Source organism: Myotis lucifugus, unplaced genomic scaffold, assembly GCF_000147115.1.
Source record: "Myotis lucifugus unplaced genomic scaffold, Myoluc2.0 scaffold_45, whole genome shotgun sequence".
Classification (NCBI taxonomy): domain Eukaryota; kingdom Metazoa; phylum Chordata; class Mammalia; order Chiroptera; family Vespertilionidae; genus Myotis; species Myotis lucifugus.
The window spans coordinates 620,247-632,548 of NW_005871093.1; the positions used below are offsets into that span (position 1 = coordinate 620,247).

General features: G+C 53.6%; 1 protein-coding gene across 2 annotated transcripts in view; it reads right to left on the bottom strand.

Annotated features, from left to right (window-relative positions):
* The window catches only part of GUSB (glucuronidase beta), a 15,749-nt gene extending 6,774 nt beyond the window's left edge, over window positions 1–8,975 (bottom strand). Inside the window, exons 1-8 of one of the 2 annotated variants that reach the window (XM_006088209.3) lie at window positions 8,737–8,975; window positions 7,186–7,371; window positions 6,700–6,881; window positions 6,433–6,575; window positions 5,548–5,735; window positions 5,033–5,185; window positions 4,631–4,809; window positions 4,405–4,551 (exon numbers count right to left, since the gene is read on the bottom strand). In XM_006088209.3, coding sequence (XP_006088271.1) covers window positions 4,405–4,551; window positions 4,631–4,809; window positions 5,033–5,185; window positions 5,548–5,735; window positions 6,433–6,575; window positions 6,700–6,881; window positions 7,186–7,371; window positions 8,737–8,943 — 1,385 coding nt within the window. In that variant the 5' untranslated portion in view covers window positions 8,944–8,975. Of the gene's footprint in view, window positions 1–4,404; window positions 4,552–4,630; window positions 4,810–5,032; window positions 5,186–5,547; window positions 5,736–6,432; window positions 6,576–6,699; window positions 6,882–7,185; window positions 7,372–8,736 lie in introns of those variants that run through there. The other variant, XM_014455354.1, reaches the window with a different exon arrangement.
* Window positions 8,976–12,302: the final 3,327 nt, after the last annotated feature.

A 12,302-nucleotide genomic window follows, 5' to 3' on the forward strand; every position in this document is an offset into this window, starting at 1 on the left:
GTGCTGTGTTCGGGGCACTCACGGGGACCTCACAGCTGTGCCATCGCTTTGGGGAGCAGTGGGAGAGGGGCACTTGCAGGTGTGAGAAATTGCAACTACAAGCGGTAGCAGGAAAGAGGGCTAGGAGACAATCCCAGGGCACATGCTGACAGTGGGGGTCAGTGTCGGCCTAACTGAAGAAATGGCATTAATGCTGAATGGCAAGGAGAGGCTTCCCAACAGAGGAACCTGTCAGGTCTCCCAGGGCAGGTCACCTGCCCTCACTGTTTAAGCCTATGTTCCTCTACTCTTTCCTCACAGCTTTCCTTTCCTTTACACCCTCTCCCCATAACTGCTTTTCTCATTTGAAGGCTGTGGTTTCCACAGGCCAGAACTGTACCCCTTACCCTCAAGCCTCAAATCCACACTCTGAAATGGCCCGTCTATGAAAATGCTGGACTGGCGGGAAGGTTCAAAGCCTAGCTGAGCTCCTCCAGCCCAGGCAGCTCTATCCACACCCTGCCCCATCCTGCTGCTCCAAAAATCATGCATCTCCCTCTTCCCACCTCCAAAAAAGCCCATCTGGAACTTCAGGCACCCGTTCCTGGGAGCCTATCCTTTCACACTCACAACAAAAATTCTGTCCGCCAGCCCTGCCTCAACACACCACGGGGCCCCATGCACGCTGGGCCTGGTGTTCAGAGCAGTGAGTCATCTTGCCCAGGTGGGTCACTCCTCAGAGCCTTCTCCAATGTGGCTCAGCTGAGAGCACTCCATGAAACTGGCGTGCAGTGTGCCTCAGGGAGTGTTTTGATAGCCTCTTGCAGCAAGTGAAATAATTTTCCTGTGCAAAGTTGTAACCGGCAGGAATGTAAGAAAGAGAAGGAACCCAAGTCCTGGCACTAGCACCAGCCTGCTTTGCTTCACAGCTGGGCCTCGCCTGGGCACTTCACAAGCCCAATACAAGTAGCAGCCATCTACAGATCTCTCTGTAGCTCCTGTCAGGTGGCCCCAGGCAGTGGCTGACTTTGCACCTCCTGGGAGGCTCCAGAGCCAGTGCACCAGGTGAACAGCTTCAGCCTATACCAGATTACCTTCTGCACATTCACAAGCGACACACTCAAGGGGAGACTCAGTGAGCACCAAAGCCCCACTGAAGCAAGTCTTGCTTCCTAGGGAAATCTCCTGCTCAGCTGCTCTTCCACTGTAGTCGTAGCTGGTCTTCATGGCCAATTGGGCTGGAGGTCAAGTCCTCCCAGTGACACCAATAGCAATCAGGGCTCACCTAGAGTGCCCAGCTCAGGTTACTAGGGAGGCTGAGCCACTGGGCCCTACAGGACACCTACTACACAAGGCCACTCTACCAATTCCAGGAGACATAGCAGCTCTACTTAATACATAGAAATAAACACAGGGAAGCAGCGAAAATGTGGAAACAAATAAACATGTCACCAATGAAAGAAATGGAAGCAAGCAAACTACTGGATACAGAGTTCAAAACCATGGTTTTAAGGTTACTCAAGGATCTTAATGAGACCTTCAAGGGACTCAAAGAGTACTTCAAGGGACTTAGTGAGACTTTTAAGTATCTTAATGAGAATGTCAAAGACATGAAAAAGGATCAGTCAGAAGTTAAGCCTATACTAACTGAAATAAAAAATAATTTACAGGGATTCAACAGTAGAGTAGAGGATTCTGAGAATCCAATCAATGATTTGGAATATGAGGAAGCAAAAAACACCTAATCAAAAGAAGAGAAGAAAAAAAATCCCAAAATATGAAGATTGTGTAAACCTCTGGGATGATGTCAAGCATACCAACATTTGCATTTTGGGGGTGCCAGAAGGAGAAGAGAGAGAGGAAGATATTGAAAACCTATTTGAAGAAATAATGACAGAAAACTTCTCCTACCTGGTGAAAGAAATAGACTTACAAGTCCAGGAAGTACAGAGTCCCAAACAAGAGGAACCCAGAGGCCCACACCAAGACACATCATAATTAAAATGTGAAAGACAAAGAGAGAATCTTAAAAGCAGCAAGAGAAAAGCAGTTACCTACCTACAAGGGAGCACCCATACAACTGTCAACTGATTTCTCAACAGAAACTTTGCAGGCCAGAGGAATTGGCAAGAAATATTCAGAGTGATGAATAGCAAGGAGCCACAACCAAGTGATGAATAGAAAGGAGCTACTCTATACAGCAAAGCTATTCTATATAATAAAAGCCTAATATGCTAAGTGTCCAGTCATCTGGTAGTCCGTTCAACCAAAGTGTAATATGCTAATGAATGCTAAGGCTGCTCAACCACTCACTATGATGTGCACTGACCACCAGGGGGCAGACACTCCAACTGGTAGGTTAGCTTGCTGCTGGGGTCTGGCCAATCCGGGATTGAGCGAGATGGGTCGGACATGCCCTGGAGCCCTCTCGTGGTCCCTCCCCAGCTGGCCAACCTCCCGCGTCTCTCCTAGGCACTGTCGTGCACCGGTGGAGTCCCTCGGCCTGGCCTGTGCCCTCTCACAATCTGGGACTCCTCGGGGGATGTCGGAGAGCCGGTTTCAGCCTGATCCCACAGGCCAGGCTCAAATTCATGCACCGAGCCTCTAGTCCAGCCGTGGGCAAACTACAGCCCGCGGGCCGGATCCGGCCAGTTTGAAATGAATAAAACTAAAAAAAAAAAAAAAGACTGTACCCTTTTATGTAATGATGTTTACTTTGAATTTATATTAGTTCACACAAACACTCCATCCATGCTTTTGTTCCGGCCCTCCGGTCCAGTTTAAGAACCCATTGTGGCCCTCGAGTCAAAAAGTTTGCCCACCCCTGCTCTAGTCATTTAGAACTGAAGGTCAGATATAGAGCTTCACATACAAGAAAAACCTAAATGAGTTCATCACCCACCAAACCAGTATTACATGAAATTTTAAAGAGTATTCTTTATGAAGAGGAAGAATAAGAAAAAAAGATAAAAAATCTGAATAATCAAATGGCAATAAATACATATCTATCAACAATTGAATCTAAAAGTCAAAATAAATGAACAAGAAATCTAATGAACAAAATAAACTGGTGAATAAAATAGAATCAGAGGCATGGAAACATGGAACAAACTGACATATCTAAGGGAAGCTGGGGTGGGGGGGGGAGGGAGGGGCAGGGGGGAGGATATTAGCCAAAGATCTTACATGCATATATTCATTACCTATGGACACAGACAATAGGGCAGTGAAGGTCTCGGGTGGGGTGGGAACCAGGTGGAAGGTGACAATGGGAAAAAAGGGGGACATCTATAATACCCTCAACAATAAAGATTAAAAAGAGAGACAGAACCAAGGAAAACAGGGAGAGGACCCCTCCCACTAAGGAAACACTGCCCCCAAGTGGTGGTTCTTTCCATTGCAATTCAGGGAGAGGGGAGCAGGGAGGGAGGAGCTACTGGAACCATGAACTTCAGATGGCCTGGTCCTATCCAAATGTAACTTTAGAATACTCAGAATATGCATGTTGTTGAAAAGCCTGTTTATAATTATGTGGGCAGAGAAGCTGGTTTAATGAAGTCTACCTCCACTTTATAGATGAACCCAAAGCATCACAAAGTGGGTGGGGTTTTTTTTGGAGTTTTAACACACACCAAATTTCCCAGGAATGGAGACACCATTAAAAGTGAGGGTAGATTAGCCCTAGCCTGTTTGGACAGCATCGGCCTGTGGACTGAAGGGTCCCCGGTTCGATTCCGGTCAAGGGCATATGCCTGGGGTTGCGGGCTCGATCCCCAGTGTGGGGCGTGCAGGAGGCAGCCAAGCAATGATTCTCTCTCATCACTGATGTTTTTATTTCTCCCTTCCTCTCAGAAATCAATAAAAAATAGGGGGTGGGGGGGGGGGGGGTATATATATATAGATATATATCTCTTCTTCTCTTCATATTAAGTAAGAGAAGATTATACTTGGCTTTGTGTGTAACTTTACCTAGAGTGGTTCACCATTTTGGAAATGCGTGGCCCTGAAGGGAACTGCTCGTGGTACCAGTGCCAACATGGCACCACTGCTGTTAGCTTTTGGAGTTATGCTTTCAGGGGATTCTGTATGCAGGAGTAAGCATCGACCCCTTCACTGGGTCTTCTGGGGAGTCAGGCCCATGTATTCATGTATTATTTTATAAATGACTCTCCTTGGTATCACAGTCAGGCCATGCCACTATTTTTTTTTAACTTGAAGTCATATGTATAAGTAGGTTAAGTTACCTCTGGATTTCATTTCAGGTGTGAAAAGCAGACTCTGAGTCTCACTGGGTTAAAATTACAACAGGTGGGGATGGATCTGGTCCCCTGAACTAACCAAGTCTGGATGCACTCAAGTCTGGGCTGGGAGCTGGAAGGCAGGGTCTCTTCCCCGGCCCAGGCCAGGGCAGAGGAGGGCACTCACTTGAAGTAGTAACCTGCAGGTTCCAGGAAGGAAGTGGGCTCATTGGCCACAGACCACATCACGACGGCTGGGTGATTCTTGTCCCTGCGCACCAGCTCCTCCATCACCTCAAGGTGGTGCTGCAGAGACTGGTTGCTGTAGCTCTGGCTATGGGTGGGGAGAAAAGGGAGTGTGTCATCACCTGACAGGCTGAGCAGCATGGGCAGCATGGGCAGCGGGCACTCACCTTAGCTTGATGCCCACGCCAGGGCTCTCATCAATGACCACGATCCCATACTGGTCACAGAGCTGCATCACCTCCTCCGCATAGGGGTAGTGGCTGGTACGGAAGGCGTTGGCACCAAGCCAGAGAAGCAAGTTGAAGTCCTTCATCAGCAGTGGCCAGTCGAAGCCCCTCCCTCGGATCTAGGGGACAGCAGACTAGAGTGACCCCTGCCCCCTGTCCCTGATGCACTTCCTTCTAGAGCTGGACCCATCAGCCCTCTATCCAGCCAAGCACGGACCCCATCAGGCAGCAGTTTTGAGCAGTTTGCTTCACTGCTCTGAGCTGCCCGCAGCCACTGCAGGGGGTATGGGGAAGGTAAGGATGAGAAACAGCCCCCACAGAGACCCAGGAGCCCCAACTCACGTCTGAATCCTCATGCTTGTTGACCCCATGGAAATAGAAAGGTTTCCCGTTAATGAGGAACTGGTTCTTTGTGACAGCCACGGTGCGAATCCCCACCGGGAGAGTGTAGAAGTCAGACATGGACCCGGCTGCCGTCTGAACAGTCAGCCTCACCTAGGAAAGCCAAGCACTGGAGTGAGGCATCCTTAATGGCCTGAGTCCCACACAGCCGCCCAGCAGCAGGACGGCCCCGTGTAAACCACAGCAGCCCACCTCTGGGACACAAGCAGAGAGATTGAGAAATTACAGGCTTCTGCCATTAGCAAGGAGGAACCTTTCCCCACCCTGCCCCTCAAGCCTCCTCTTCAAATCTGGGCTGCCCCACCCAGCCCAGAAAACCTCGGGCTGGGAATGCTTCAATCCAATAGACTAGGAAGCTCAGACGCCCATGCCTGCCTGTCCACCTGCTAAAGCCAGGTGGGGTTGCTGGAAGGGGGCAAAAGGCCTCCCACAGCCCCAGTCTTAACCACCATTACCTCCAATGAGTACAGGTAGGCAGGGTGCTCATGCATCAGGTACGGCCACCAGAGGTGGGCATTGGGCACCTGCAGCTGGCCGCGGGCTCCAGTCCCCCGGGCCACAATATTGCCTTCCTCATCCTGAAGGTACACTTCCAGCTGGAAGTGTTCACTGCCCTGGATGGAAATCTGGTAATGCACCAGCCCTGTGGGAGACAAGAGATCAGAGAAGAGAGAAGGAAGGATGTGACCTGGGTCACCCAGATGAGAGGACCCTGAAGCCACCACTGAGGAGTCCACTCAGGCCCTGAGACTCCAGCCAACAACTGTTTATTTTTTGAGCTTGACCTGCAGTGAGGAGATTGAGGGCAGCACAGTGCGGAAGGGACATGGGATCCCCATGTATCCTGAGTGATGTGATTTTAGACAAGCCCCATTTCTCATTGGGCTTTATTTCCTCACAAAAGGAGGTCAGACCAGATGGGTATTTCAGAGGCCCTTCCCAGCTTACACAGGCTGGATTTTAGCTCCTCAGGTAAATGGGAACCTGTGAGGGTTAAGAAATGCTGGGAGAGCCAGAACCGGTTTGGCTCAGTGGATAGAGCGTTGGCCTGCGGACTGAAAGGTCCCAGGTTCGATTCCGGTCAAGGGCATGTATCTGGGTTGCGGGCACATCTCCAGTAGGAGGTGTGCAGGAGGCAGCTGATCGATGTTTCTCTCTCATCGATGTTTCTAACTCTCTATCTCTCTCCCTTCCTCTCTGTAAAAAATCAATAAAATATATTAAAAAAAAAAAAAAAAAAAGAAATGCTGGGAGAGCCTTATCTCCTGGAGCATCTTTCAAAACTGGGAACAGAGCCACTCTGGGCCTGGCGGAGGGAAGATCCTGCCGGGAGCCCTCACCAGTGTTTTGGTCCACGCTGGTGGTGACGTCGATGTCATCAATGTAGGTGGTGGGCGTGGTATAGAGGACCACCGACCGGTGCAGTCCCGCGTAGTTGAAGAAGTCAAAGTTTGTGTTCTGGACAAAGTAACGGTTGGGGTACCTAGAGAGGGAGGACAGTGGCCAACTGGGGTCTTGCTCTGCGGCCTTCACCTCGCCGCTGCTAAGGCAGGTGGGAAGACCATGGGCAGGGTGGGGACTGGAATGGGGGAGCAGGTTCTGCTCACATGGAGGTATCCGTCCGGTACAGGATGGTCCCTGGCGGCAGGGTGTGGGGGGCGAGTGTGTTGTTGATGGCGATGGTGATACGGCAGGAGGACAGGGGCCCACTCTGGACCAGCTTGCTGATGTCAGCCTCGAACGGAAGGTGGCCCCCCTCATGCTCTGCCACATGGACCCCATTCACCCACTGCAGACACAGGAAAATACAGGGAGGGGGCCAGAGCATGAGGAAGGGCCACTGCCATCTCAGGTACTCCCTCACACAGAGGTGCCCTGCCAGCTTCTACCTGCCTCACCGGCCTGATGGGAGGAATGGAGCTCCATGGAGATTAGACAGCCCTCCCCAGTGTGGGGCATGAGCTCTTCCGCCCACCCACCCCAGAAGGCAGGCTGTCAGGTGACAGCTGGGAGCCAGGCACCCCAAGGAAGACCCACGCGTGCTCAGCAGCCGCACCTGCCCGCTCGCCCTGCCTGCTGCTCGCTGTACTGACCACAATGGCATAGTAGTGGGCGCTGCCAATCCTCAGCACCACTCTTGTGCTCAGGTCCTGGGTCCATCGCTGGGGCAGCGTTGCCTCTCGTTCATACCACACCCAGCCGACAAAGCCACGCAGCTGCCCATCCTGGCCCACATCATTGAAGCTGGAGGGAACAGGCATGTCCAAGGTGGGACCCGACTGGGGAAAGAAAGGCCAGGATCAGGTCCAGACCACCTGGGAATCTAAGACCAGGCCCCAGGCAGACCCCTTCCCCAGAGGCCAGGTTCCCCTGCAACCCTGCCTTCAGGAAGCCTTTGCCAGACCCTGGAGGTCTAGGGCACCTTCCCATTGTAATTCTTTGCCAGCAACTGGCCAATGTCTATGGAGCTCATTTAATTCGCACAACTCCATGATGTAGACATCAGTCACTCACTCGTTCAATGGACAGTGCAGGGAACACCTGCAATGTTGTTCTGGGCACGAGGAGTAAACGCTGAACAGGCCTCTGTGCCGACAGGGGCAGGGGACTATCTCAGGAGTCAGGGAAGGTCTTTGGGGGCCGGGGACAGGGCCATGGGATGCTGCCTCAGCACAACCTGGCAGAATTGGGTGAACCTGAGCCAGGCAGGGAATCCCTTGAACACCTCAGGTCCAAGGCAGGGCAGGGGTGAGGCAGAGCGCTCAGAGAGCCTGGACGGGGAGGTGGCACCTCTAAGGAGGGGATTTCCTCTGTCCTTCACAGCTCTATCCCCAGGGTCTGACACAAGCCCTGGAACCCGATAAATACTGGCTGAATGGATGGATAACTTGCAGATGAGGGATCGACTGCTAGGATGGTTTATGTCCAAGTACTGGCGGGCCAGTTCTTTCTCAAGGCAACCAGCCCAGGGTCTCCGGCACCAGGGAAAGAAGTGAGCCCAGGGAGGGCCACACGCAGCCTGAATGAAAGCAGGACGGGACGATCGGCAGAGCCCAGAGACGAAGAGGAAGATAGTGGCCGGGCCGCCCCAGGAGGAAGGCGGGCCACGCAGGGGCTGCTTGGCCGGGGAAACTGTGAGTGGGGCACATGGTCGGCACCCAGCACCCCTCCACCACCACTTCCTTTTTTCCTCCCCTGCTGACTGCTGGGCAGCAACCCCCCAAATAGCATCTGGGAGAGGCGAGCGGCGCATGGCACACAGGCCCGTCCCAGCCCCGGCTCCAGGCAGAGGGGAGACCTGGGGGTCCCTGGCTGGGCCTCGACCTGAACCGGGGACCCACGGTCCTGCCTGCCAGGGCAGAGCTGGCCCCGAGGGGTCCGCCGCCCGCCCTCCTCCCGCTCCTGCTCCGCTCGGCCCACCCTACGGACCGGGCTCCACCAGGGCCCTTCCCCCGCCCGGGAGGGTGGGCGCCCCCCTACCCCACCCCCGACACACACAGACTTTCGGTTCCCGATCCGCCCTCCGCTTGGCAGCTCCTTCCGCGACGGCAGAGCCCCCCACGCCGCCAAGCCGGTCCCCTTCAACCCCTCGGGGCTCCTAGGGACTTGCCGCCCAGCCCCCTCCCGCCCCGCGGCTCCCGCACCTCCCGCAGCGGCGACCGGTACCACTGCTGCTCGAAGCCCCGGAGCCGATTTTCGGAGAAGTCGGCGCGGAACTTCCAGAGGCCATCGAGGTCCTTGCGCTCCCGCGACGCGCTCTCCCGGGGGTACAGCATCCCGCCCTGCAGCGCCAGCCCGCAGCCCCAGAGGAGCGCGCCCAGCACGGCCCCGGCGACCGCCCGCCCCGCCATGGTCTCCGCGCCCTCCAGCGGCTCGCAGGCGGCTTTAGGGGCCGCTGCGTGGGAGGCGGGGCCGGGGCCGGATGGGCGGGGCCACGGGTCCCGCCCGCAGCCTCCGGCAGGGTTTTGGCTTAAGGCGGTGCCGGGTCTGGAGGAGACCGGCGGGCGGGCCGCTGCGTGGGAGGCGGGGCGGGGGGCGGGGCCTGTGGGGGCGGGGCCTGTATGGGCCGGGGGCGGGGCCTGTGGGGCGGGGCCACGGGTTCCGCCTGCAGACCCCGGCGCAGATTTGGCTTAAGGCGGTGCCCGGCCCGGAGGAGACCGGCGGGCGGGCCGCTGCGGTGGACTCGCCCCGTCTGCCCGAGGGCTGGGGGGACCCCGAGGCTGGACTCTAGGGAAGAGGGACCCCGAGCCTCCAACCTCGAAGGGTGTCCGTCCCGCACCCCCCACCCCTCCCCACCTTCCCGGGGACACTGCCTGCTCCCCGCCCTCCCGGACTGCTCCGCCCCGGGTGGCCGGTCCAGGGCTGCAGGCCAGAGCGAGACCCCGGGAAAAGGCGGGGTTCCGCCAACTCCCACCGGACCTGTTTCTTCAGAGGCCGGCCTGCGACGCCGTTGCTTTTGCCTGCTCACTGGACACCAGTGGGCCCAGAAGAAGTCTTCGTTGTGCCTGGTGGGGTCCTGCCCCCGGGACACCAGTCCAGGGAAATAGGCCTACCCTGGAGGCCCAGACTGCAAGGATAGGGGACTGATGGCCCCAGGAGCCCAGTCTGGATATCATTGCTCCTACAATTACCTGACTTTTTTAAAAAAATAGTTTTCATTTTTGCTCTGATTTCATGCTTACCTAAGCAAGTTTCTGATAGTGGACCTTGATACTAGAAATGGAATCCCAGCGCAGTAAAAATAAAATATATTCTAGGAACTGCCAAGATGTAAAGGCTTTCCCCCAAATGCTTACAATATAAAAATAAGAGAAAGTAGGATGCAAAAGTATATGCAGCATGGTCCCCACACAAATACAGATGTGAAGTGTTATTATCGGTTATTATTGAAGTTTTATAGGTTATTTCCATGTTGTTCTTCATACTTTCCTGATTTCTTAAAATCTATAATGAACATGCATCATCATCATCATTATTACTGATTTCAGAGAGAGGAAGGAAGAGAGGGAGAGAGGGATAGAAACATCAGTGATGAGAGAATCATTGATTGGCTGCCTCCTGTGAGCCCCTGACTGGGAATCAAGCCCGCAACCTGGGCATGTGCCCTGACTGGGAATCAAACTGTGACCTCCTGGTTCATAGGTCGGTGCTCAACCATTGAGCCACGCCAGCTGGGCTATTATTATTTTGAGAGAACGTTTATTAAAGCTGGGGACAGTGAAACAAGGAAGACAGGACAGGGCGTAGGATAGGAGAAGCAACAGGAGAGAGCCTTGGGGGGCTGCTTGGGCTCACTGAGAAACGTCACAGAGAAAGAAGCCCAGCCAAGGCTGGGCTGCTGTCAGCTCACTGGAAAGTCAGAGAAAAGGGGGCCCTGAAGACAGGCTCAGGGGGTTAGTCCCGGAGAGCTGCCACTTCCCATTGCTCCCCTGGTTGCAAGTCTCTTGGGGTCCCTTGGAGTTTAGGGGATCCACGCCTGTGGGGGAAGAGGAGCTGGGAGGAAAAAGCGAGGGCATGCTCCCAGGAGAGAGAATGCACCTAACATGCATTATTTTCATAATCAGAATCAAGCCAATAGGTATTTAAAAACCACAAATAGGCAAAATAAAGAAACCAATAAAGGTCTATCTGTCCCTATATATGAATAAATTAATTTTTCATTTACCCACAAGCCTTTATAGATTTAGTTTATGCAAGCTGGTTTTATTTGGTTGTTGTTGTTGCTCTTTTAGAGAGAGTAGAAGGGAGGGGGAGAAACACAGAGAGAGAGAAGCATAGATTGGTTGCATCTGCACACACCTCAACTGGGGCTAGGGAAAGAGCCTGCAACTGAGGTACATGCCCTTGACCAGAACAGAACCTGTGACGGCACTCCAGTCCACAGGCCAACACTCCACCCACTGAGCCAAACCAGCCAGGGCTGTGCAAGATGATTTTTTAACTAGCCTGGGAACTTAAACTTTTGAACTTTCCAGTCCTGTCAATGCCTGGATGTACAGAAGACCTCCAGGTAGCTCTCTGATTACCCCCTGGACTAAGGAACGAATATTCACATATGCAGACCACCTGATACCCAGGATCCAGACCAATCTGGAGGCTAAGAATGGAGGACTGATTCTTCTCAAGAATGTACTTTTTATTATAAGAACTCTTGGCTTTTCTTTCTTCTTCAAAGCACTCTGGGTATTGCCTAGTTGTGTTTCTGGTTTGCAAACCCTAAACCCTTGACAAATCGTTATCATTTATTTCAAGCCAAAGCCTCCAGACTCTTTTTGAGTTCGTTCCACACTACTGCCTAACGGGGAGGAGGAGAATAGAGCACTGATATAATAGTTTCCAAAATTATGAACCTGAAAACCAGACCCCGGTGGGTAAAGTCCATCAGCCAGTTTCCTTCCCCACCTGAGTTTGCAGCTGTGTACAAATATGTGCGTCTGGAGAAGTAAATGTGGGAGTTGTCAGCATTGAGAATGGATGAAAGAAGGAAGGCAAGTAGACAACGGATGAAAATGTCACCCGCGAAGGGGTTCTTGCTCCTCCTCAAGATAGAAATCAAGAGAGGAGGTGAAACTGATTCAAAAGCAGGAAATATTAGCAATATCATTGCTAGCATTAACACAGGAGACACAGCTGTTGTGTTTTCCACAGATTTCTGGTACGACAGTGGTGAGCGGCGCGACGGTCGGCGGCGGCGTGACGGGCCGGGTGGAGTTCTGAGCCCCGGTCAGCACACACAGCCCGGCCTGGCAGGCGGCGGCCCAGAGCAGGCGGGAGAGTCCCGACCTCCGAGCTGGGGTTGCGGCGACAGCAGCAGCGCAAGACGCTCCCCGGCTCCCTCCGCCTTGGGTCTTCTTTTGGATGTTCTGGGTCTCTCAGACCCAGCTGCAGTTTGTTAGGTAATTTTCAGATTGCAAAGGGCCAGGGCATTCATATGCAAAAGCCTCTGCGCACAGCTTGGGTTGGGCGGGGTCTCGGGGTCTCAGGGTCTCAGTGTCCCTCGGTAATCCCTGCAAGCACCTCTGAGAGAAAGCCGCCCTCTAGTTCTGCCTGATGCCAGACAGTCCAGTTTCTCCCCGTATGAGTCTGGGTCCCCAGAGACTCGCCCGGAACTGGAGTTCAGAGCAGACGGGAGCTTGTGTCTCCCTCCCGATTGAAAAAGTTGCCAGCCCTTTCCGCGCGCACCTCTGTACCTCTGCACTTCCACACCTCC